The following is a 27,127-nucleotide window of genomic DNA, read 5'->3' as shown; positions in this document are numbered from 1 at the left end:
CTTAAATAAAATTATCAGTCAAAAATCTGGTCCAATGCTTTCATTGTTTATTTTTTAAGAGAAAAACAGTGCAACAGTTTGAAGAAAAATCTCTTTCAGAGAAAGATTAAATAAAATCCAAGTTGAACATTACAACAAAAACTTGCACAAACGTACAGAAGGAACACAGACTAACAGACTTTTATGATACACATTAATCTAATGTCCTGAACTTCCTCTAACCTCCCACTTCAACATATTTAAAATGTATCCATCTCTAGATAGTACCTGACAGAAAGAGTTTAGCCCCATTAGCAGTAGGGCTTAAGGATTGCGTTACTTGCTTTAATGCCTCCCTAAGGACACGTTTTTATTCTCAGAGCCTAACAACCTGTGCTCTTCATATAACTTCATGCTCGTACTCTTCATAACAACTATGATTCATTACACTTATGAAATTTGACTTTAAAAAGTAGAAAACAAAGAAACTTGAAAAATAAGGCTATCACTTTTTTTTTTTTTTTTACTTTTTTCAGTGCATAATACTCTGCATTCATTTCTTTCAGCTTCTCCAAATATAATAACACATCTGCATTCAGGCCATAAAAAAAGTTCCAAAAGAGCCATTCAAAAGTGTTGCGATTCACAGTGCTACTGTGTGTGCATGTGTCTGTGCGTACAAACAGATGGCAAACATCAGTCTAGCCTCCTCATGTCTTGGTGTCTAGTCTCCTCTCCACAGACTTAAGCAGCAGCTCAGCGTACTGCTCCAGCAGAGCCAGGGCCCTCTCTCCTTCACCTTTGACCCCATGCTCCACTCGGGGCCCTTCCCACTGTGAGGGGGGGTGAGGCAGAGAGTCCAGCTCAGACTTGACGGTGAACAGGGCCTCGGACAGAATGCTCCTCATTTCTTGCTGATCTTCACTGGGCTGTTGGCTGCGTAGTAGCACCTGGTTTTAATGAATACAGACATATGAAAAACAGACAGTATGTCAGTGTCTTTCCCCGTTTGATCCATTCATCAAAGTATAGATAAAACTCCATGTGTGCCCCTGAAGCAGGTTACTGAAATTGCATCTATAGAATGTAAAAACACTCAAGTATGGTCGCGCCCGATTCAGGTCTTGTCTATAAAATAGTGAAACGTAAAAACGTAGTGTTTACTCCTGAAACAATTAGTCGTTTAATCAATCTGTCAAGTGGAAGAAATTAATTTGAAACTAATTTGATAATCGGTTGACTGCTTAATTTTTCAAGCAAATAACATTTCTGGTTCCAGCTTCTGACACACTTTCTGTTTTTCTCTGTTTTCTATAGTTGTAATTTGGATATATTTGGGTTTTAGAGTGTAAGTCCAACAAAAGAAGGCATTTGAAGACTTTTGGAACATGCCATGGTCTTTTTTCAAACGATTAATAATAAGGGGAAATAATCAGGATATATTTTTTGTTTCTGTGTACTTCAATGAACCTATTTGTTTTGTATTGGTAAAAACGGAACAGGTACAACATTTGCATATAATGAACTGAGACAAAATAGTGCATTAAAACAAAATGTAGGATTTTAAAAATGACAAAAAATATCAACAGTAATATCTATCTTTATACGCAATTTATGACAATAAGAGGAATATGGGTGACAGCATTAAAGTGGCCATATTATGCTCATTTTCTGCACAATCATTTTCGGGTTCATAATTGTATTTTGAGGTTGTACCAGAATAGGTTTACATGGTTTAATTTTCAAAAAACACCATATTCTTGTTGTTCTGCACATTGCTGCAGCTCCTCTTTTCACCCTGTGTTCAGGTCTCTGTTTTAGCTACAGAGTGAGACCTCTCACTGCTGTAACATCTTTGTTGGCAATTGCACATGCGTAGTAGCTAGGTAAGGATCACATCATCTAGCTAGCTGTTTGTGTCTACAACTTCAGTAGTACAAGGCAGGATTAGCCGGGAGACTTCTTCTAAACGAGGGCACACTTCCAACTTTGCGTGGAATACCTGCGGAATAGGGACATGTAAGTAGTTCTTTTGTAGATTATGGTGAACTAGTGTGTGTTGTAGCAGTGTTTTGCCATTCAGAACGAGCTAGCAAGCTACGGTTAGCCACCTCGTTTCGACTAGTGACGTAAAAAGCCCTGCCGATTTTGAACAGCTCACCCGGAGACTGAAGGCAGGACACATTCAGAAACCAGCATCTCACTCAAAACAGCATGGATGTTTTTTTTTTCAAGTTTGTATGCGTGTGGAAGCACCAGAGACATAAAATAACACCCCAAATCCCCCCAAAAAATCATTATCCTCCTGATTTTATGCTTTCTTAACTCCCCGCCCCCCCCCCGATCTCCCCTCTTTCTCATTTTCCCATGCGCACATTCAGACACACACACACACACACACCGTAGTGTAGAGCGTGGCCGTTTTCCTCAGACTGTTGTGAAGCTCCGTAACAGCCTGCCTACAAGTTTCCAAGGTGATGGAGTGATCTGCAGAGAGAGAGAGAGAGAGGGACTCTTTCAAGTACAGCGCAGCATGTGCCAAATCCGAGTGTTCACAAAGACGCACACACTGTACAGCGCATGCACAAAAACACACTGATATCGAGCGAAGTAGGCACACAGTAAATGTTGAGCAAAAGGTTGAAGAACATGAAAAGAAAACTTGGTAGCAGAAAGGAAACTATAGTAAGCACACATGAGGAGGCTGCTGTACAAAGCCAGAGAGCAGGAGCTGTGTGAGCTGTGGAACTGAGAAAAAGGATTTCACAGTTGATATCCTCCGGCAACACACAGTTCTAGGTACAAATGTGGACTGGATATCATCTAATGGCATTTATGGATTCTGTGTCTCAAATTGAAATGAAATCTGTTGCCTTTGTGAGGCAGTTATCATCCACAGAACAGCGGGAACAGAAGCGTGAAGAACAGGATGAAGAAGTTATTTTGAGAATCATCTCAGCATTGGAACTCTAATAGATACTAGATTTATAGATTATTGAAGAAGTGAGCAATGTGAGGAAAACCTATCTGCAGTGGCACATCAGTTAACTGAGGCTCTATATATCACCAAAAGGGACTCCACTGCAATCTTTCTATTACTGTAGATTATCAGGGTCTATCCTTTGAGCAAGTGTGAATGTGTTTAGCAAATTTTATTTTATGTGTGTTCAAGTGGAATATCAAGCCTGTCGTCAAGCTTGTTTTCCTCAACTAACAGTTAACCAACGTCCCTTCATCTGTGGACTCACCCATGTAATCACAGTGTTGACAGCAGAAGGGCACAGAGACAGACGGAGAAACGTGAGACAGACAAGCAGACGGACAGACAGGGCGAGCAGTGTGAAGAGATGCAGCGATGGAGTGATGGAGAGGAGGAACGGTAGCAATGGACAGGTTGAGAAAAGAGTTGTGGGAAGCCAGACCTGGCTGGGGATCAGCGCTCGATGCGTGGGCCTGTTCAGGCACCAGAGGGCACTCTTTGGCCACAGCCACCTGTGATGGGTCCTTGGCACTGGGAAGAGATGTCAGAAATGTGTGTCAGTTTTAAACACTTCTCAAACTAAATGTGGCGAAATGTTTAGAAGTGGCCGTTTATGTCTTTTGGTAATTAATATGTCTGACAAGTGGAATAAATATGAAAGTAGGTACATAGATCTTGCCTTGACGGCAGCTAGGAAATGCATAGCTTTAATCTGGAAGGCATCCAAGCCCCCCATGCAATAGTCCACTGGTGGAATGAACTCTTAAGCTACTTTGTTATGGACAGCATTTATTATAAGAGTAAAGACAGAACCTCATAGAGAATTTGACTTTATGAATTTTTACATTAATGTTAGGGACTATGACAACAGTGTTATCTGAGTGCATTTATTGTGTTGTTTGATCTGTTTGTTGGGGTTGTTTGTTGTTGTTTTTGTATGTCTATGTCCTGTTTTGTCCTTTTGTGAAGATCTTGAAATATGAATGAGATGCATGTATGTACCGTTTTTCTTTGCAAAAAATACAAAATATAAAAAATGGTGCAAAAAAACCATACCTCTCTGAAACCGAGTCTTTCTTCTGCCTCACTGGTAGTGAACTTGGCAAAGAAGGATCCCAACTTAAAGACAGTTTCCTGCCCAGTGCTAAAGACAACAAGATGTACACAAAATCACACACAGGCAATCTGCTTTTTAGTTCCTTATGTGTGTGTGTGTGTGTGTGTGTGTGTGTGTGTGTGTGTGTGTGTCCCAACTACAGCATATGGCTGGCTGTCTAACCTCTGTTTCCAGGTGTAGGTGTGATGTCGCATCCAGGGTCTATGGTAGAATTAGAAACCCTCGCCGGGTCTCCGGAACAACTTAAGCTCGACATCCCCTCCAGACAGTAACTGCGGCGAGGGCTGAGAAGCTGTTTGGGAAGCGGGATGCGAGAGGGCGGGATGTTCTGGGTAATAGAAGTGGGTGAAACCGTAGCGATAGGATGGGGAGGAGCTGGGGAGGGACTGTTTGGCAGAGGACATGATAAGAGGGACGATGTCGATGAGACAGTAGAGGGGAAAGCAGCAACAGGAGATGGGGTGAGAAGGGCAGGTTCGATCTCCAGCTCCCCACATGACCTGCTGCCCCTGGGGAAAGTGGGGGAGCAAGGTGGCGTGCCCATCTGGATAACCTCTCCCAGCGAGGCGGAGCGGCTGCTTTTGGCCATGGAGCTGGCAGTGGGGTTCATGTAGGAGTGGTGGGGCTTCAGTTTGGGGCTCTCCCAGGACAGTGGGGACTGAGGAGACTGGGGGGACTCAGAGGAGGGTGAGGAAAAGTGGAAGGAAGGCTGGGGAGTGTCATGATTCAGGGAAAGCTGCTGAGGTCTTATGCAGAACTCCCTTTGGTCACTAGAGGGCACAGGGGAGTTAAGATCTGGAGACAAAATAGAGAAGTGGAGATTTGTTTTGATAAAATAGAAGTATATTTAATTATGTTCCATCACGTTGTTAGGAATTACGTGGATGACTTTTAGTTTTACAACATATAAATGTTTTTTTGCCAATTCCAGGTAATTAAAGTCAGAGAAGCCTATTTTGAATATGTCACAGAAGATCTGAATACAAATTATGTTTAAATTCACTCTTAAGGCCGTTTAAGTGTCTCACAATGCACACTGAATGGAGCTTACGTAGCCCATTGAATAATCTCACCCAAATATTACAGAAATGGCAGCAAATACATAGTAATAAATTAACAAAATTATGATGAAACGTACAGTCTGAGGCCAGGTTCTGGGCAGAGTGTGATTTCTGTAAACATGTTGGTGGGTCCAGCAGCAGCGGAGCTTTGGATGGAGGGTTGGACAACCTCCACAGGTGGCACCCTGAACTCCTCCTCTTCTTCAGGGGTCTAAGGGTAGGACCTCCGTCTCTCTCTGAAGCATCTAACCCGCTAAGAGGCAACACAGCAGATTTAAGATCACGTTGCACACAATAATTCAGTCACAGAAATGGCAAAAACAAGCCAAAGTTAACATAATTTATGTTTTCATTTCTTTTTTTTTGTCTCAGCTACATTTTGTCTACAATGTAGTAAGTTAGTCCAATGTATTTGCATCCGCATAATTAGTTTGGATAAGAGTTCAGTTTCGGCCTGCTTTGTTATCCTTATCCATTATTATCTGTAAGTAACAGCAGGATTTTCAGAAAATGTTCTGGTTGTAAACAGTGTAAACGTAATAGCCTAGTGTGACCTCAGGATCTCCTGTTTGTCACGTATGTACTATATTGCATTCTTGCCATGTGGACTTATTCATGTTTTAGAATTATTTATTTATGAAAACATAGTACCTTTTGTGCTTTTTTTGATCTTTTGCATTTATGATTCATTAATCTAAGTCTGCCAAAGCAGCATTTGTCTAAAAATAAACTGCAGCTGCAAGTCTGTGTTTTCTTCTTACTGTGACCCCTCTTCCGTGTTTCTGCTCTGGCTATCTTCCATCAAGGGCCGTACTTTTGACACAGGGGGCTTAGCAGAGTGGCTGCTGTGTTCCTTTCCCTGCACTTTAGCAAACAGAGGCATGCCCCTACACAGGGAGAAGGCATAAAAGGGTCAGGGGAGCAGGCGAGTCAAATACACAATATATGCCTATACCGTAAATGAATGGTATTTTATGACATTTTGGGAAATATGCTTATTTGCTTTCTTGCATAGAGTGAAATGAAAAGATTGGTGCCATTCTTATGTCTGTACACTAAATATGAAGCTAACCCCAGCAGCGTTTTGTTACATTTGGACAGAGCCCGGATAGCTGTTTCCAGTCTTTGTGCTAAGCCAGAGCCCATCTACGGAGAGCCTGTTCACTCCCTATTCAGCCCCATTGTACTGAATTTGGTTGCAGTTCCACCAGAGTTCCACTGGGGGTGATCGCGGTCCAGTGCTAAATGAATGGGAGTCTATGGAGCTAGACGGCTAAATTTGTCTCTTTCGCCTGATTGTCGTTGAGGAATCTCAGATTTGATTGTAGCGTTTGCAAGTTCAACGTGGATTACAGGTCGAAAGTTGAATGAACGAGTACTTATGTCCTTACGATTTCTTACAGGTTGAGTCGTTGTTGCCCATAACACGCTAGCATTCTGCTAATGCATGCTGACTGGTCAGAGAAAGACTGATTACAACCAGAGATCCCGCTTGATGGCATCCAGTGTGTGTGTGTGTGTGTGTGTGTGTGTGTGTGTGTGTGTGTGTGTGTGTGTGTTTGTGTGTGTGTGTGTGTGTGTGTGTGTGTGTGTGTGTGTGTGTGTGTGAATATTTCGGCGTGGTCTTTAAAACATTAGCAAACCTCTTTCTAGCACGTGTATTAACAGGGAGAGCCTAACCTGTCAGCTGTGTTGTCGATGCCTCGAGAGAACAAAGGAAGCGACTCAGAGCTTGCCGTAAAGCAGTATCTCTGGCCGTATATGTGTATGACGTCATTGACATTTTAAAAGGCTTTTTAGAACAAAGAAGCGACTTTAAAAAGTGTGTATTTTCTTTGCCTCCCCTTTCGAAGGCAACATTCAAATTACTAGACAAAAAAATATATCCTGAGAAAAGTGGATTTTGCGGGGTATAGCTACATAGACCACCATTCGTTCTGCACTCGCCCGTGAGCGCCCTCATATGGAACCAGAATGGAACTGCAACCAGTTCAGAAGCCAGTTTCAGAAGCCAAGTTTCCAGAGAGTGGAAGTTCTCCCCTTATTAGATATTCTCTGGCTAAGCCAAGATCACCGGATGCTAGTTGTAGCTTCATATTTAGCAGACCGACATGTACCGTGTCCATCTTGTCATGTAACTCTCTGCAAGAAAACGAATAAGCATATTGAAACTATTCTTTAAATCATACAGTGTTTTACAGTTTAATGTCTTGCTGCATGTTCATTATCATAAATAAAAAAGTAAAAACTATCTTCCTACACACATAAAATTTGCCAAACATAGATAACAATGTCTTTTTAAACTGACAGCTTGGCTACTTCAGGAGGGTACACAGATGGTTTAGCGAAGCAGTGTGTGTGATTCCACATGGGTTTGTAATTATAGCTGTGAATGCACACTGGTCTGAAGTGGTCAACAGTACCTGTTATTATGTCCTCTGGCCAGGAAGCGTGAAGACATACTGAGCCGAGGGACTTGGCTCTGCTCTGCTGTGGGCAGACATCAAGCGTGAGAAAAAAAAAACAACAAATAAGGAAAATAGAGACAGTGGCAGTGAGAGAAGAAAAACACACAGTGACACAAAGAGAAAAAAAGAAAGAGAAATAGAAACCAAAAAGGCTAATCAATACTGTTGACATGTGAGGTCATTTAAAGGTATAGTTCAACATTTTTGGAACTAAGCATATTCATTTTCTTCCCCTGAGTTAGATAAAAAAGATAGATACCAGGCTTATATCTGTCTGTTTAATTTGAAGCTACAGCCAGGAGACTAGGAGTTAGCTTAGCTTAGCATAAAGACTGGAACAGGGGAAACAGCTAGTTTAGGTCTGTCAGAAGGGGAAACAAATCCACCTACCAGCACCTCTAAAGCTTACTGATTAACATGGTGATGGCGTGGTGGATATGACACATACCTTTGTTGCGGGAGAGCTGGGTTTGATTCCCACAGTGATACATCAACCAATGTGTCCCTGAGCAAGACACATAACCCCTAATTGCTCCAGAGGTGTGTGACCTCTGATATATAGCAATTGTAAGTCGCTTTGGATAAAAGTGTCAGCTAAATGACATGTAATGTAACACATATCTTGTTTTGTTTAATCTATACAAAAACTGAAGTGTAAAAACGACAAGTTGTGTTTTTACGGAGAGTTATGCGTCGGACTATTTCTTCTGCTGGTTGCAGTGACCTTCTGGAGCCATTGTGAGTTGGCCAGTAGTGATGATAGATTGGTGAACGAATCGTTCTTTTTGAGTGACTCTTTAAGAGGTAGGTGAACCAAAGAATTTGTCATGAGTTGGTTCGCTAGTGGTGGGTAAACGTCACAAATCTGGTTACCTAAAAGAAATGGCTTTCTAATTACTATTTGCTAAGCTGATTAGCCAGGACAAAGGTAGGCGGTAGGTGGAGTTTTCTTCCTATACAGATCCAGGTTTTATTTCCTCCTGCTTACAATCTTTACGCTAAGCTAACCAAACATCTCCTGGCTGTAGATTAATGTTTAACCTACAGACATGATAGTGGCAGGGCTGCCAACTCTCACGCATTGGCCGTGAGACACACGCATTTGATTGGTTTCACACGCCGCACCCCCAATTTCTCACACTGAAGCGTCAACCCGGTCGGTCAAATGCCTGAAAGATGAGTTTATCTATAGATGTATAGATAGATCTACGTGTTGAGCCACTCATGATCGACTAGTTATGCTTTCAGAGACGGTGAAGGGGTTCAAGAGCACCCCCTGTCTGTGGAATTTTTGGAATTTTCTCACATTTGCGATGCTACTTCACAAGCCATCCCAGGCGCATTTTCCCCCTCATTTCCCCGTTTCAGGTATGTATGCTTTGAGTATTTTGTTGTATACACTATAGTGTTACGTTAAGGCAGGAAAACCTCTGTTTCTTCAGTCAGACGTCAAACTTTTGCACTGGCAGATAGCCCAAGTGGTTTTAATCTTTTCAACTAACTCAGCAAAAAAACAGATTAAGTGTTTTACCCAAAATGTTTAATTATTCCTTTAAAGTTGCATGTTAGTTACCCATGCTGCTGCTCTCTTCCAGCATCTCAAAGTTCTGCTTGAGGAAATCTTTTTGACTGCAGTCAGCAGTGTCAGTCACTGTCCTCAGAGCCTCGTCTATAGTCGTCACTTCTGCCTTCTGCTCCTCTTCTTCCCTCTCTTCATTCGCCTCATCAGAGCTGTCCTGGCTCAGGGACCCCACATCTGCAGAATCTAAAAGCGCCAAGAAGAAAAAGGTAAGAAAGAAAACAACCATTTTTAATCCCTCCTTGACCTTAGTACATCGACTGCATACAGCAGGGAGGTGCCAGATAATGGTAAATGACCAGCCAGAACACTGACGCTTATGTGGTAGTATTATCTGACATATTTCTATCAGGTCTGAAACTGCGGGGGGGAAATCCTAGCCTCTGTGGGCTCAAATCCTGTCGGCGGGTATCAGCTTCACTGTGTGTTGAAGAGATATCATGGCTTTCATGTACATTTTAGCTTTTCATTTTAATTCCAGCACTTGACATTTATAACTTGAAACAGAAATGTAGACAGATAAAAAAATACTGAAATGTAGCATACAAGTGTGACTTTGATATATATTTAAAATTCCTTAGACAGTAGTCTGTTTTATTCAACCTCACGCTACTATTGAAAAAAAGACAGAAGCAAGAAAAACCTTCACTGAAAGCAGCTATAAGTAGAAATTAGGTATGATCTTAAAATAATAAACTAATTTAATCTTCAATTTATTTTGGGGCACTAGTTTTTCTTTGAAGGAAAATGGTACCATACTTTGTGAAATGTGTGCAGTCTTGGCAAGAGAGAAGCATGCATGAATGTCTTTTCAGATAGTTCCACTGGGGGGTCGGAAATGATTAAACTGTACACCGACAGACGTGGCTTTAAATGCTAATCTTACCTTTTGTATACCCTTGTGTTTTCATTCTAGCAAAAGTAAATGATTACATCAATGTACTGCTTTAACAGTTGTTTTATTGTTGTCGCCAGACAGTAAGACCTCACCATCCAGGACCCGATCTGGGCTGGAGTCCCTGCTGTCGTAGCCCAGAGAGCAGGCACTGTCCGGGCTGCGGCTTTTCTTGCTCTCACTGTGGCTCCCTCGGCCTTGCATCCTGCAGTGCTGCTCCTTCACCATGTAATCACTGACGTATGAAAAACAGACAGCGGAGGAAACAATAAGGAGCATGGGGCGGGGAGGGAAACAATAAACCAAGAATAGAGACGCACTTTTGTCCTCTTTCAGTGTCATTGTGATCACTGGAGTGAAAGCATGTGTAGTGAGTGGGGATTTACCTGCCCCGCAGACTTGCGTCGATCTCGTTCTCCTCGGGGTACGGCACGGCTTCATCAGCCCCCATGATGGGCCAGTCGGCGTGTGGCCAGGGCCGGTGACTCTTGGCTCTCTCTTCCAACTGCAGCAGCAGAAAATGAGGTGACTTAGCAGTGCAAATACACACACACACACACACACACACACACACACACACACACACACACACACACACACACACACACACACACACACACACACACACACACACATGGATCCATATGGAAAGCTCCCTCTTTCTCTATCTCTAAGACACAGATCCATGCATACCACGGGCTCCTGGAGGCAGGACGTGCTCCATCTCTCTCTGTCATGAGGGGAGCAGCTGGGGTTTTTCTTGGGAGCAAAGGTCTCCAGCTGTCTCAGGTCCAGCATGGATTTCACTTTCAGCTCCAGAGAGCCCATGCGATGAGACCAGCGTCTCCGAGGACGTTTAGAGGAGTCAGGCGTGACCTGGCTGACAACTCCATGCTAGAGAGGATGTTCAGGAGAAGTGCAAGTTGACACAGTGAACCACAAATTCTCTTGTAAAAAACATGAATGAAAAATGTCATCCAGCAGCAGTTAAAAATGTCAATTTTCCTCCAGGTGTACACATCTTAGATAATGTTGTGTGCTCTAGTTTTAATACCTAAACTTAGAATTTCACATTGCTTATATTTAATAACTTTTAAGACTCAGCAGGGTATTTCCCCCCCCCAACAGCACATCACTTTAATCTCATGTGTGGTAGAGTGAAGCCCGAGATCCTTAAGCCGCTTCAGTCCTTCTGAAGTACTGACAGAAAACTAGAGGAGACAGATGACTAGTAAGATGTGTAAATCTGTACTGATTATCACATGCTCTTACTAAAAACTATAAAGTATGTGTCAGGGACTGAATTCAGGGGACACATTGTGTGTTTTTGGTACTGTACTTTACTTCCAAAAAATGAGATGTACTTAGCATGAAATAAGAATTAAACTATAAAATAATGAAACACACACACAAATGAAAAATGACATTCTGCATTATAATGTAAACATTCAAGTAAAAGTGGCAAAGTGGCCCTTTGAACATTCATCGCACTCTTCCTACTTTGTTGTCTATCATTCAATCATCATCACGCTTTCCTGCCCAGTGTATTTCTGTGGGAATAACAAGGTGCGAAAATGGTGGGATAGTGCAATAAAAATGGTCTTCACATTTAATATTTCTAACACAAAAGCATAAAAAAAAAGCATTTCCAATGTTTAAACTGATAAAAGTCTTTTCACATTAAATATAACCACTAACCTTTGTCAGCTTCCAGTCCTGTCCTTCATCTGAGCCACCTGTTGTATGAAAGAGCCCAAATCAGAAGCTTCAAAATAATGAAATAATACTTGTTTGATGTCTGGATTGTGTTATTTTTTCAAAAGCTGCCCTTCACAGAGAAAATAAAGGTCAGGATGACTACAGATGGCAGATACTCTCTAACACAAGTGGTGACACCTAAATGGACAACATGCAGTCACCTGGATTAGAGTCAGCACTGTGTTTGTATTCTCCTTCACTTCATAATCAGTACCTGTGTCCTCCTCTCCATGGCTGCTGTCAGAGGAACTATTGGCTGCAATGTCTTCTGGGTCGTCGTTCTCTGCTCCGTCCTCCTCCTCCTCCTCGTGCTCACGGTCGCTGTCAGAGGACAGACCGCCCAGAGTGGGGGCACTGTACACCTCTCGCCTGGAGTAACGCAGTCACAATGTCGGGACAAAATCATGAGCATCTTGTGAGTATTCTGGCAGTCTTTATCATCAGGTTTAGCAATGGAAGTTCCTTAGGAGTTAAAGGTGGTTGTGTGTGTCGTCACCTGAGACTGGAGGTCTTGCAGGGGTGTGCGTTTGGGTTTTGTCGGAGCTGGCAGAGCCTCTCTCTCATGCTGATTGTCAGTTCTGGAGCCAGTCGCCACACAAAGATACAGCTGGGAGATAACAGCATTCCGCCATTAAAAATTCAACGTTTCATTGCAGCTCGACTTTTGAGGAAACTGTCTGCAAACACATTTCCACACTCATTTCCTCTGGCAGCAGAGGCTGAAAATGATTTTTAATTTGCTGCTCCAATCCTGATTTTCTACAGTAGTTTTATTCCAGTGTATTGTTTGTGTGTATTTGGATGTCTCATTGTTATTAGAGCTCTAATTCTAGATATAGAACTAATGCTTGTTATCTTTTTAGAAATACAACTGAATTATAATATTCTAAATGCTGAATTGTCAGTATACTCTAGATTACTGGAGTCTATATGAATCCAAGGGAGCCACTAGTAGGACCACACACAGGACTGTTTCTCACCTGTCCCCTGACACAGAAATCAAATGCCTGCAGTCATTGGTAAACTTCATCCCAGTGACAATCTCTGCAAAACAAGAAATATGGCGAAGTTAGTTGTATTATGGATGCTGGGCAATTGTAGGCAGGGGCGCCGTATAGGGGGGAAAAGTTAGTACAATTCCAAGGGCCCATGACTGACAGGGGCCCCAAAAAATAGGTAAAACTAATATAAAATGATTAAACCATCATCATTCAGTATATATATTTCAAATATAATAATAAAATAAATGATCTCTTTGTTTTTACTTGTTTTTGGCAGTAAAAGTTAAATATCCCCATTGACCAAAAAGTAAACATCCATATTGACCGACCACCCCCCTGTATCTGCATGAAATGGTTTGGTCCAGCCATAGCGCACTCAGTGACAGTGTTTAGTTGCAGTCAGTAGATGCGCCAGAACTACTAGTGACCACAATGTTGCCAAGTAACGTTAAATTAAAATCTGGTTTTCAAAAAAGGAAAGAGAGAAAAGAGAGAGAGGAAAGACAAAGGAAAAGGTGTCAAACTGTAACCCAATTTTTCACCAAGAAAGGTGGGTAGCCTATAGTCTGTGAGTGGTATTAACCTGTTAGCTTAATGTCCATAGTGAAATAAGCTAGCTAGCTACAGACTAGTGTTAGCCTACATGTAATCACCATTTAATCAGTGCAGGGAAACATTTAGCAAGATATTCATATTAAATCATTGTCCCTGCCCGTTTTAGCAGACTTAACAACAGATGAGTCAGCAGCAGCCCAGTCTCCCCCTAACTGTGGCCCTCCCTGTCCCAGTGAAGAAGGTGAGCAACATTGTGTTCAATGACATGCCAGTTAGCATCATTGCAGGGAGTCTGTGGGGATTTCTCTGTCTTTCATTAATAATTCTAATAATAATTAATAATAATACTAATAATTTTGTTAAGAGAATTTTCCATTTTGTCAAATTTTACAATAAAAATACATTGAGACTGTAAAAGATGGCCTTCAGCACATTTTTTATGGTTGCTTTTAAACTTGCATCAAATAGTGAACTGCATACTAGACTTGCATGCATGTACAAATCACCAGCAGTAAATGTTGTGCTAGTACTAGTATTGAACTACAAGAAGCAAGACAGTTGCAAGCCTTTAATTAGAGTTATGTAAAGCTTTTGATGGGACAGTTAGGTCCTAGAGATGTGGTGACAACAGCTGCGCAGAGGGAGCCCAATTAGATTTTTTGTCATGGGGCCCAAAATTCCTGGCGTCCCTGATTGTAGGTGTTGGTTACCTGCTGCCATAAAAGTGTAATTTACTCACAGCTCAGGTTGACAACATAAAAGATGTGTATGTGAGGTGTACGTGTGTGCTCTGTTACCAGAGTGTCCATCCATAGTGGCGACACACTCCCCAGTGGAGAATTCAAAGATGCTGATATTTTTATCGGAGCAGCTGGTGGCCACGTATTGACCTGACGGATCGAGCTGAACCTGCCAGGACAGGGGACAAAAGAGTCAATACACTGTGTATATAAGGGGGAAGTGAGGACTGTGGAGAGACAAGTTACCTTGAGCAGACTGCCGTCCTCACTCAACGAGCCCTTGTAGAGTTTCTTCTGCTTGCCGCTGCTGATGTTGAAAATCCTGCAGTCGGAAGGAAAAAAAAGATTTTGTTTCCAATTGCTAACGCGCGCGCACACACACACACACACACACACGCAAACTAGGGCCACTAGATTATGGAAAAAATCATAATCACAATTATTTTGGTCTATATTAAACTCACGATTATTTAACATGATTACTTACTGACTTTTGGAAAGGTCAAGACAAAAAACTTGCAAAACGTAATGTGCAAAATAATTGCTTTTCTCGATTACATTGTTTTTGTGGCTGTATGAACTGAAATTGAAATCATCGATTTAATTTGATTAATTGCACAGCCCAAACACACACACACAGACACACACACTCACCTGACACAGCGGTCTTGACAGCCGACAGCAGCGTACTTGCAGGTGGGGTCCACACACATGTCGTACAGCGTGGTCTTGCTCACCGTGTGGTGAGAACGCCTGAACTCTGTTCCTCTGTCAGTCTGGGAAACAAAAAAAAAACACAGTCAGTCTGTTTGCTGAGGAGGAAGGCTGCTGGAGCTTTAGCATTAGAGTAAAAATACAGAATTCCAAACACAACCAATGATATCAAAGTGACCTAAGTTGAAAAGGGCAGCTTACTACTGGGAGTGTCATTCTGTTTCAGCATCTTTCATGGATTCACTTATTGAAAATAGCTAAATGATTAACACTGTTTGAAAAGAAAGTTGCAAACCTGACCTATGCCTTTAGATATCTAAAACTTGCAGAGATCAGTCTAGTTCAATTTAAACATGCATCTTAAAAGTGGGTATACACACATAGTTGAAATGCTCACAATGCATGGAAGACAGAACATTAAGTATTTGCCTCAGTTAAAGTTTGGCGGAATGAGTACGTTTTTAAGTTAAGGCCATAGAAAATCAGTGTTTGAGCATCCAATCATGGTACAATACATTTTAGTCAAAAGCAATGAAGCAGCAAAGAATGCTGACTCAAGATTAGGTCATCATTGTGTCTTTCATTGCCAGAAAGAATGTATTTAGAAATTATTTTTAGTGAAGCAAGTAACTGCTGTGTAATCAGAGTGTTCCTCTGTAGCAAAATGAAGCAGTATTTTACAGTGATGTTAAAATGGCTGCAGCGTAAGCTAGCCTCAAATTGTGTATTTATGAAATGTTGTGATGTCATGTGATTATGACAAAAAAAAGCAATGACAATGAATTTGTCATATAAAAAAAATAATAGACGTTTAGGAAAAATACGCTTATTTACTTTCTTGCTGAGTTAAAGGTGCCGTAGATATGATTGTGAAGATCCAGTCCCTGCCCCCTTTCTGCTAAAGCCCAAAACGGTTTCCTAAGCCCCTCCCCCCACAAGGGAGAATGAATGCATGTGCATGAGCAGTGATTGACACGCAGTTAGACACTCCCCTTGGCCCTGATTGGTGCATCTGAACAGGGAGCTGTGGATTTTTGCAAATCACACTACAGGCTGTAGGTGGTGCCAGAGGAGCTGGATTCTTTTTTAAATGACCTGCTTCATGTAGTTCTACTGGAACATAGGGTCAGTTTCAGCAAATATGACAGAAAGTTAGTTTTATAAGGCTTACCTACTGCACCTTTAAATGAAAAGCTCAGTACTGCTCTCATGTCTGGATGGTGAATATGTAGCTAATGCTCTAACTGAAAATCACTAGGTTTAGCATGCTTATTAGTGAACTTTTGAGGTGCTGGTAGGCTGATTTTGTTACCTATTGGACAGAGCCAAGCTAGCTGTTTCCTCCTGTTGCCAGTCTTTGTGCTAAGCTAAGCTAACCTGCTTTATGGCTCCAGCTACTGTATATATTTAGTCTACAGACGTGAGCGTGACATCCATCTTCTCATCTAACTCGCGGCAAAAAATCAATTATTACATAAAAACAAGCAATATAGTTGTAGTTTAGGTAGGAGCTGATTACCTTGTGTGCAGTGCGGAAATAGATGCTCTTGTCTGCCCCACAGCTGATCATCTTCACCTTGTTGTCATTGGCTGAAAAACGAAGACGAATATTTTATGACTTTTACAGTCATTTACATTTACAATCAGTCTGCTACTACTAGTATTGTTCTACAATCTAAGGAAAAGTCTAAAGACATAGAAAGATTTTAAAAAGCATAGATTAAATTAATCCAAATTTAAAATCAAGGGCAGTAACTGATGCAATTATGCAAATAGAGAGAGAAAGAAAACAAAGTGCAACAAATAAAGTACACAACATAAAAAGGCTTAGCTTTTAGCAAACAAAGCTCCAACTAACACATGTATAGTTGTCATCTATTATCTAAACAAGCAGAGCTGCAAGCGAAATAAAAGAGTGGGGCTGAATGGAGATGAAAGCAAGGATTAAGCATAGATTAGCTGTCAGATGTTGCCAGTGTCTCAAGTGTCTCACCAGCAAAGCGGACGGCTGTTATGGATGAAGAGTGCTCGTCAAGTGTCTGCACCAGACTGTAGTCATCCTCAGCATCCAAGACATGGATCAGACGGTCCCTGCTCGCTGTGGCCAGCAGCTTCAGACCTGACAGGAATAAGACAACTTAATCACATAATCGTATACACAGTCAACGCACAAATGTTCTTCAAGCGTACCATCCTTATAATCAATAACACCATCACACACACACATACTGACCTGTTTCTGGTTTACTGTATTCAAGACAGAGGATCTCAGCATCATGGGCCTCCACCTTCAGAATCTCCTCCATGCCACTGAGGTCGTAAACCCTGTACAGTATAAATTAAGACGTTTCTTTAGGACAGAGGTCACCCGAGTTAGTCATCAGTCTCAGTTAAAGCCTTCTTGTCCTACCTCAGCATCCCATTGCGATCTCCAGATGCCAGGTGTTTTCCGTCTGGACTGACACAGATGGTCCTGATGCCGGTCCTGCTTTCCGCTGTCTGTCCATCTCCTGTTTTGTCGACATTCATATTTGTCAAACATTCTGGATCCAGCAAGGCACTAGTGTTTCCGTCTATGTAGATTATATTCAGGAGATCCTGCAAAGCGATGACGGACAGAGAAACAACCCATCACCGGGAGAATTTGTGCTTCTGAAATGTTAACATTTTCTTTCGTATGACATGAAGACACATACAGACATTGACGCCAAACTCACACTGCTGAGGATGTTCTGAGAATGAACACGAGTTGTCCAATCGTCCATCCGCCACAGTCTGATGGTGTTATCAGCTGAGCAACTAAGGAATGCTCCTGATGACAGACCAGCACCAAATTCCCCAGGAACATCTGGGAACATCTGAGGAAGGACGAGGGATGTGTTAAGTTGGGTGGGGGTTCAGGGAATATAAATTATGTGGAATTCCAATACTATAATTTATTAGGAATATACTGTTTATGCAAAGTAAATACCAATAACAAAATATAATAATATCTATTAGTGTGTCCTAAATTGGTCCTGAGTTCAGTAGAGAGATGAACTGCCAAAAGCGGCCCAATTTTGGCACTGGGGTGGTATTGATTAATCCCCCAATGTTCCCTGAATCAGCAGCCCAGTTGACATTAATTCCCCCCATTGCATAAATATTAACTACACACTGAATCAGGGGCTGGTTTGGAACCCACTGCATGTGTCACTGTGGTTAAAGGGGTGTGTTGTTTACCTCCAGGTCCCCGACACAGGCAGCATGGAAGAGGGCACAGTGCACCTTCCCCACCCTGTGGACATCTCTCACATCCCACACATACACACTGTGGTCGTTATATACACAGCTGAGCCACTGGCCGACAGGGTCATAGGTAACAGCAATAGCGTCTGGGTAGCGGGCATCCGTCTTGGTGGAAAACAGGTGGCTGATGGGAAAGAGATTGGAGAACATTTCAAAGATCATGGAATAACAGCAACAGATGTTTTCCTAGTCAGTAATTTTGTTCATAAACACAGTATAGAAATTGTCAAAGGCATGCCTGCTGAATCATAAAGAAATCAGGACAGTAGTCCACAGTTGAAGATTTTAAGCCATGTACATGTCATTTCTATTGCTGTTGCTTTTTAAATGAATGTAAAGCACTGTGTAACTTGTTTTGAAAAGCACTTTATAAATAAAGGTATTATTATTATTATTATTATTATCATATCTCTGTCTGGACTTGGAACATATGTGCTACAGTTTAGTAACTTACAATGAGCTTAAAATACTGCACTACTTAAAGTACCACAAAATCTGCTATTGATTTTGACTCTTGCTCTAGCTAGAAACATTTAGAAGTTATTTAGGCTGTGAAACGGAGCCACTTAAAACAGGCACTATAAATCGAGAGCATTTGATCCTGCAGTGGATCCCTGCCAAGGAGAGGCTGTGTTACTACTGAGCACTTCCTCACCTTGCCTCTGTGATGGCCGAGACTTCAGAGCCGAGGGGGTGCGGCCGCGGCAATGTGCAGACGAAGTGAAGGTCCACGGGGCTGAAGCCTCGCACTGTTCCATCAGCACAGCCACAGAAGATCATAGCCTCAGACAGAGACAAAGCCTGGGCCACGCCCGTCTGCAAGGCAGGACACGACATAACAGGCACAGCATTTCACAGCTCTGTCATTTACAGATGACTATGTACTGGAGCAGGGACATCTGTCCACAATTGTTATGGTTAACAAAAAGGTAGGTAAACTAATAGTGACCTCCAGTAAAAATCAACAACATGAAGAGATCAGTTGCATGATTTAGTGCAGGTGAGTCCACAACAGCCCTGCATGTCAGTAATGATACAGGTTACAGAAGGTTGCAGTGGGAACTAAATGCGTCCTTATTGGAATACTTCCAAACATCTCCTGTACTTGTCCTCGTCCCTGTTACCACTAATCCCTCTTTGATCCTCTGACAGAAGGCAGGAGCGGTACTCACACCACAGCTGGCCACCGACCATAAGCACTAGTGGTTGTCCAGCACTCAGTAACGGATACACAAACATACTGCAGATACTGTAAAAGTAACACGGTAAAGGTAAATTAGGTGAGTGAAATATCCCATTCATGGCGCAGACACCTACTGAAATCAATAAAGAACAAAATGCATGTTTTATAAAAAAAAAAAAAACAGTAGCGTAGCATTCAAAGTTGGAAATCTGCAATTAATGCAATGAAGCTACTTAGTTTTCAAACCATGCTTATCAATATGCAAGAGCAAATAGATGTAGTCCCCCACACTGCCCTCTCCCACTTAGAGCTGGGCGATAGGGAGAAAATCAAATAAACTATTTTCAACCAAATACCTCGATATCGATGTTGCGGCGATATTGTAGGGTTGACAATTGGTGCTTTAGCAAAATATTTACACAATACGATTTCTGATAAATAATCATGCGGATATAATAACTAAGTGGGTAAAGTCAAATAATAGAACAGCTAGAACAGTCTGGTAAGTCTGGAAAATTACATCACTTTACTGTAATGTAGCCTTTAAAACTAGGAAAAGACAACACCAAAATCTAAGACGATATGTGGTCTCATATCACGATATCGGTATAATATTGATGTATTTCCCAGCCCTACTCCCACCTGGACCAGAGGAACACATACAGTATGTGAGAAATGCTATTCATGGACTATAGTTCAGCATTCAACACCATTGTGTCCTCCAGCTTAGAGACCTGGGGCCCAAACCCGCCCTCTGGGACTGGATCCTGAGCTTCCTGATGGGCTGACCCCAGGATGTGCCGATAGGCTTCAACGCATCCTCCACTCTGACTCTCGGCCCCGGAGCCCCCCAGGGCTGCGTGCTCAGCCCTCTCCTGTACTCCCTGTTCACGCCCGACTCCGTGGCCACAAACAGCTGATGACGCTACAGTCATTGGCCTGGTCACCGACGGCGACGAGACGGCCTACATAGAAAAGGTCAGAGCCCTGACATCCTGGTGCCAGGATAACAACCTCCATCTCAACATCAGTTAAATGAAGGAGCTGGGGCACCCTGGTAGCTCACCTGGTTGAGCGTGCGCCCCATGTACAAAGGCTCAGTCCTTACCGCAGTGGCCGCAGGTTCAATTCCGACTGGGCCCTTTGCTGCGTATCATTCCCCCTCTCTCTCCCCTTTCCTGTCTTCAGTTGTCCTGTCAATTAAAGGCCTAAAATGCCCAAAAAATAATAATAATAAAAAAATAAAAAAAAACTAAGGCGCTGAACAGTTTAACTTGCATGATTTTCCTTTTTATAGATATTTAATGAGCATTGATGGAGGGTGCCTGAGGCCTAAGATTTTCCAATGACTGCTTCTCTGTAATTAACATGATAAGAATAAAGAACTTGAACTTGCTGGACACTTCCTGTGACTCACTCACCCGTAGGTCCACCCACTTGTCCAGAATCCTCTTGCTGTTAAACTCGCACAGCAGGCCGGAGGAGGTGATGCAGAAGGTGGAGTCAGATGTAGAGCCCCGTCCACAGGCCACATCACAGAAGAAGTTGTTCCTCAGCTCCCCCAGCAGCCCGGAGCGGCCCAGCAGAGGGACAGGAGCACTGGCCTAAATACCACAGAGGGGTGAGGGTTATCTAATGAGGACCAGACTGAAGTGGTTAAAGCAGAATATTGGTTTCATTTAAACTTAAAATTCTGTGTATGTCTACATTACATCCCCATCCAGTCTTTTTATAATGTGTACATGGGTGTAGTTTAAGATCTTCCTTTTTAAAAGTAGAATTTCATGGTGTAAATACTAACAAACAACAAAGACAAGCCAAATAAGAAGCAATGGATTTCACAATAAAAATGTGTAACTTGTTTTAACAAATTCATTTCTTTATTTGATTACGCAGTAAGCAGTAGTGAAATTGTGAAAACAACAGTGTGAAATTCGCAAATGTGTGTTCCACGCTCTGGAACAATGAAATCAAAATGAAATAGGAACTGTGACAAAACCAAACTCCCACTCAACTCTTTCAAGGCAATGAATATTTCTCATTCAGTATAAAAATGCTTGGTAGAAAAATGTGCCTATTCTTCTAAAGGTAGAAAAAGGACTCCAAGTCCAAGCAGTACTAAAGCAAAGGGAAGGTTGCAACCTTACATGACTGAAACAACTTTATGAAAGACACACCAAGATTCTCCTTTAATACCTTGCTGGCCTTGCAATGGTCCAGATACCAGAACTTGACATGTCTGTTCCCCACAGTTACAAAGTAGGAGCTGTCCTCAGAGAAAGACACACCTGTCACCTTACTGGACACTTTGTTGGCAGCCACAACGACATTTTTCTGTAAGAGAACAATACAACAATACATGTTAAATACAGAGCATTCTGTGAGCTTAACCACATTTTGATTTACTACAAAATGTACCTAAGTCTGAACAGAGCCAGGCTAGCTGTTTCCAGTATGTATGCTAAGCTAAGCTAACCACCTGCTGAGAGCAAATAACCGTATTTCCCAAAATGTTGAACTAATCCTTTAACATAACATGGAGTGTGTAGGTGAAAGGCAGGGGCGATTCCAGGATTTTTTAAGTGGGGTGGCACAAGGGGGACCAATAATCAGTCAGGGGGGCCTGTGGGGTGGAACATTATATCAGCATACAGCATAGAAAATCTGCTTAGAAATATAGGAAATATTCAATAGAATATAGGATAGAACAACATAATGTAATTCTGCTCAATAAAACATCACATTCATTATTAATTTCACTTGTTTTTTATTTTTAACAAATTGTATATCAGAATACTATACACATTTTCTAAAGGCTCAGTCTGACACTTTTTTTAAAAACTATTCCAGTGCTGGTTCCATGGTATCAGAATTTTGGATAGTCATCATGGAAACATGAATTGGTCATGTGACAAGGGCTAGGAAGATTGGCAGAACAGGCAGCCAAGTAACAGTACTATGATCTAATGGAAATCACAATTGTCAGATTGACAGCACTCTAGCCCAATGGATTGGAGGGGGGGCACCGGGGAGGAGCAATCATAATTCAGGGGTGAAAGGTAGAAGCTAAATGCCTTCTAGCTTGCACCAATATGACGAACTAAATTGGGTTATTAGGCGTACCTTCCACGCACAGACATTGACCATCATGTCATGCTGGTTTCCCACACTGACAACGTATTTGCTGTTGGGGGAGAAAGCCACGCAAGAGATGCCATATTTGTGCTTCTGGAGCTCCGCCACCTCTCTCCGTTCTGCCACGTCCCACATTCTCACCGCTGGCAGGTGACCGCTCTGGTAAATGGGACATTGAGATGTGAGGATTGAGAGAAAATAGTTGATTACTACTAAAGACAAAGCTCATTCCTATATCTCATCGCTATATTGTTTGTTTTTTCTGTCTTTCAATCCACTGCAACAACATACAGTAGTCAGTCCAGTCTATCCAGTAAACACTTACTGTAAACAGTTACTAGTCCCTCAACCTGTTGTCATTATTCTCTCTCAGGTCAGATCATAAGGTCAGCAGGCTATTTGTATGGCCTCTTATTTTAATACGGCAGAACCCCCTTTCAAAGGCCAGAGTTAACAGGAGAGAGTAAAGGAAGCCTGAAGGAAATGGATGACATTTAACTTAATACTGAGCTGCATACAAAGGAGGCAGAAAGAAAGACGTATTAACAATATATGCATGTCTGCTGCCCGCCTGTCCTTGATGTAAATTAGCTCCTGTTTGGTGAATGAGTGTGTGAGGGACATTTCTTATCAGATGCTCTCAGCTTTGGTTTCTGACTAACTATAATATTTTGCTTGGAAGATTTACATGTATATTTAGTAGTTTAATATAAATAATATGTTCTGTAATTACTTTTCAAGAATCATAATACTATACGGTATCAGTCTACAAAATTTGGCATTTGGTTTCTTTTAAATGGCAGCAAAACAGCCTATCGATGTTCTTATCGCATTTGGTCTTGTGAACTTTGGTCTCTGCCGTCATGGCAACTACTGCATGCTCATCCACTTACACACAGAAGTCTTTAATCGGCTCTGATTGGCTGGGGCGGATTAAGATAGTGTGTTGTGTTGAGGCAAACACTGTAACTACAACATAACTGCAGATGCTTGCCTGACACATTACAGTGGAACATGACATGAGGGAACTCAGTCTTGAGACTTCCACATTAAGGCCTGCATGATCACCCTTAGCAAAGAATAAGTCAGATGGACAGTAAGAAAATTTCTTGAAATTTCTAAAATTTCCTTCGGGATGAATAAAGTATCTATCTATCTATCTATCTAAGACTCACCTCGCCTGTAACCAAGTACTTGCCATCAGGGGAGAAGCACAGAGCTGTGATGGTTTTTCTGTGAAAAGTGAGAGAAATAGAGAAAGACAGCTCAGTGTGACTCATGTTTATATTGTTTTGACAATGTATTGCTCTCCTGTTTAACGTTAAATGCATATTGTAATTGGGTTCAACTCACCTTGATGTGTTGATAATGTGGTGCTGTCTGTTCTTTTTGGGATTCAGCAAAACTACCACACACCTACACAAGGAAAATATAATCATAATTCACCATGATATAATACAATAATGCATTTGATCTAAAGCAGAAACTCATGTTTTGATAAAGTAGCATGGGGAAACTACAAGACACCGAACTGTGTGCGACCACATTTCAGGTGCATCAGTGAAAAAATGTTAGATTATTTAATATTTCATGGTAATAGTTTGACGTTTTGGGAGATATACTCTTTCTTGCCTTGAGTTAGCAGCGACAAGAAGATTCACACACCACTCTAACATCTGTTATATGAAGCTACAGTCCCAGTTAGCTTAACGTAGGCTAGCATGAAGGCTGGAAAACAGCTGGCTCTGGCGAAATTCCCCTAACACTAATGTTACACAATAATCCAAAGGAAAAGTAACGTGTTCAATTGTGAGCTTTTGAGGTGCTGGTAGAGGGAGTATTTTTACTTTTGAACAAAAACGCTAGCTGTTTAGCCCGTTTACAATCTAGTAGTCAGTTTACTAGTCTACGCTAACGTTAAACTAGCTAAGCAAATCGGCTTCTGGCGCTCGCTTCAAATTTAACGTTACCATACAGACATGAGAGAGTGGTGTCAGTAAAGTGTATTTTTAGCAAATGTCAACTTAATCTTTTAAGGAGAACATTCTAAAAAAAAAAAAAATCATGACAAAATATCACATACAAACTGCATAGAAAGGAGGAAATAAACATCGGTCCTAAACGTTACATTAGGCCACATTTGTGTAACGTTAGTTAGTGTTTGCACTGGATTTGAATGTGGAGGTGGATTGCCAGACTGTGCACAATTTGGGAAGTAGGCTATGTCAGAAACACACACACACACACACACACACACACACACACACACACAAATGCCCACACACAAACAGACGTTGCTTTCTCCCAGACACAATCACAAACATACATTCTGTGACACAACAATACTGCAAACAGCTATTGACCTTCTTAGTATTAATACAGCTTTGTCAGATTTTGTGCTACGCCCCTGGATTTGAGAACAACACAAAGAAACATAGTGTACACTGTTTCTGTTACAGCATGTGCTTAACAGTCTGCTTTCATCCTGGTGGTGCAGCAGCTCTGAGGCATGAGCATCGCCACTTTAGATCTAAATCCTCCAAACTGCAGCTCACATTTCTCTTATTCTGCACTGAGCACAGTAACACAGACAGTTTCACTGTTTGCACAGAATTAATAATACTACACAACACATCAGTGAGAGAGTCAAAGGAAGCCTCCCTGAGGATAGGATAAAAAGAAGCGTAGGGGTTTTTCCAATGAGAAAGCCCACATAGCTCTACTCTTCAGTTCCTCTAAGATAGTGCAGAGATAAAACACATTTGCACACTAAACGTCTGTGTGAGGTAGATATGATGAAGAAGCATGGAGTGTTGATAAGTCAAAGGTCAGATGTCGAGATAAGGATGCAGACATGGTCTCGCTTACCCTGCAGGATAGGCCACTCGTCCAGATCGGGGGTCACAGGCCAGACCACTGTTTCCTGAAGCTGTGATTCCTAGCACCTTCTCCAAAGTCACCTGGAGAGACACAAAGGAGGGATATTTTGAGGGACATTTTTTGTTTGTTCAAGGATTTTTACTCTCAGAAATAAGTTAAGGTGGAGTTGTTGATGAAGGGATAAATACTGAACTCAAAGTAGCAGTTATGTAACTAAGCACCTTTGTCTGTTAATCAAAGACAGAAATAGACATGGTTGGTTGTAACATGCGAGGGGGATGGATATAAGGCTGAAATGTGTCCACTTTTGTTCAAATAATTAAAAAAATACTGACTTCTGAAATCAAAATGTATCACAAATAATATAATTTCATCTTTTGGGTGTAAGAGATGTAAAAACAATGTAAAAGAGGTTAGGTTTAACCTAATCATTTAACAGAAGATGTGACAGTAGGGTTGGCAAGACATGCTGTCTTTGTCTTGGGGATTATATAACAAATTCAATTAGATTAGCATTTGTGTACCTGAGTCTACGGTGTGCCACTAACACATATATGAAATATGAATAGAGAATCATAAAAAGCATGATCAGGCAATGTCAGGCAATCAGAAACACAGTCTCAACTCAACTACTGAGCTTAAGGTTTTCTTTAGTAAGTTAGTCTCATAATAGAGTATCACTTTCTGATGAAGCTCCTTTTATTAAAAATGTCTAAGTTGGAACCAATAGCCCTATTAATGATTCAAAAATCATTAGTCTTAATAGACGTTTTATAAACCATTCATAAGAGTTTGGGTTGTGAAAAATCCATTTTGCTGGTGTTTATACTTTCTTTTTCTATAATGCATTCATAAATATTAGTTATCCATTAATAAATACCTAATAAAGTTATTAATAAATAGATTTTCGGTCCAAACAATCCAACCACTCAAAGGATTTTTTTCACAAACTATATCCCCACCCAAAAGTTATAACTAATCTATAAAGACGTCATTAGGCTACATGATTGCTGTGCTTTTACTCAGAAACTAAACCTGCTTTACTTTTAAAGAGGGATATGTGGACAAATACCTTGCTGGTGAGACTCTCTTTCCTGTTCTTTTTGGGCTTGGTTGATGGAGAACGCAGCAAATTCCTGATGCGACTTCTAATCGTAAAGCCTTCACCGGACATTTTGAGGCTGGCACCGCTCGGAGAACTTCTGACCATCCACTGTGACAAGCCACCGGCCAAGTATGCATGCAGGGCTGAAGAAGTGAATATGATGCCTGATCCCACCACCAAACCTCCCACCAGACACAAACTAGAGAGGTTTACAAACTGGGACAGTGTTCCTGCTGCCGGGACAGTGAGGACGTTAATCTCTTGAGTGGGTTACTGTTCTCCTCTCGGTCTGCGGCCGCCTGTCGCTTCACATGAAGCGCTTCTCCTGCAGCTTCCCACCACTTCTGGACTGATGTCGCCTTGTACAACGCTGACTTTGCACTGACAAGGGGGGGGCTGCATGACATCACTATATTAATCTCAACCTGAACCGGTCTCATGATTACATCAATGATTGCTTTTGTTGCTGGTGTACCTAACTGATTTAATAGGATTAGAGAGAGAGAGAGAGAGAGAGAGAGAGAGAGAGAGAGAGAGAGAGAGAGAGAGAGACCGGGGGCAGTCTTTAAGCTGCATGGCAGATGTTTGGGTACTAAACAGCTTTGTTTGTCTGCTGATTGGACGATAAAACGTATCATGTGTGTGTAATGGTCCATTTGTTCTTTTATACGTGTAATTTACTTTAGAAA

The 27,127-nt window shown here is 41.6% G+C and overlaps 1 protein-coding gene across 1 annotated transcript; it reads right to left on the bottom strand.

Annotated features, from left to right (window-relative positions):
• Positions 1–78: 78 nt before the first annotated feature.
• On the bottom strand, positions 79–26,507 carry LOC144533320 (mitogen-activated protein kinase-binding protein 1-like). Its single transcript, XM_078274601.1, has 33 exons — positions 26,406–26,507; positions 25,322–25,413; positions 23,807–23,869; positions 23,629–23,686; positions 22,442–22,612; positions 21,515–21,652; positions 20,740–20,922; positions 18,791–18,951; positions 18,070–18,259; positions 17,565–17,705; positions 17,258–17,445; positions 17,081–17,172; positions 16,841–16,966; positions 16,367–16,437; positions 14,788–14,909; positions 14,380–14,455; positions 14,191–14,302; positions 12,818–12,881; positions 12,334–12,444; positions 12,052–12,206; positions 11,778–11,815; positions 10,773–10,973; positions 10,466–10,584; positions 10,175–10,314; positions 9,179–9,370; positions 7,561–7,627; positions 5,899–6,024; positions 5,215–5,390; positions 4,239–4,871; positions 4,016–4,103; positions 3,402–3,490; positions 2,381–2,466; positions 79–929 (listed from the first exon to the last, which is right to left on the bottom strand). The coding sequence occupies exons 1-33, from the start codon at positions 26,505–26,507 to the stop codon at positions 690–692; spliced, it is 4,611 nt and encodes a 1,536-aa protein (XP_078130727.1). The 3' UTR covers positions 79–689.
• Positions 26,508–27,127: the final 620 nt, after the last annotated feature.

This window comes from Sander vitreus, chromosome 18, assembly GCF_031162955.1.
Source record: "Sander vitreus isolate 19-12246 chromosome 18, sanVit1, whole genome shotgun sequence".
NCBI classification, from domain to species: Eukaryota; Metazoa; Chordata; class Actinopteri; order Perciformes; family Percidae; genus Sander; species Sander vitreus.
This window is presented reverse-complemented; position numbering and strand designations above follow the sequence as displayed.

What these genes read in the sequence shown, in the direction of transcription:
- LOC144533320 (XM_078274601.1), bottom strand. Translation starts at nt 26,507, where the DNA reads ATGTCCGGTGAAGGCTTTACGATTAGAAGTCGCATCAGGAATTTGCTG. An exon ending in CACATTATCAACACATCAAG is followed by an intron (nt 23,687 to 23,806) that starts GTGAGTTGAACC and finishes CACTTTTCACAG; the next exon opens with AAAAACCATCACAGCTCTGT. An exon ending in GCCAGAGGACATAATAACAG is followed by an intron (nt 6,025 to 7,560) that starts GTACTGTTGACC and finishes CTCCCTGTGTAG; the next exon opens with GGGCATGCCTCTGTTTGCTA.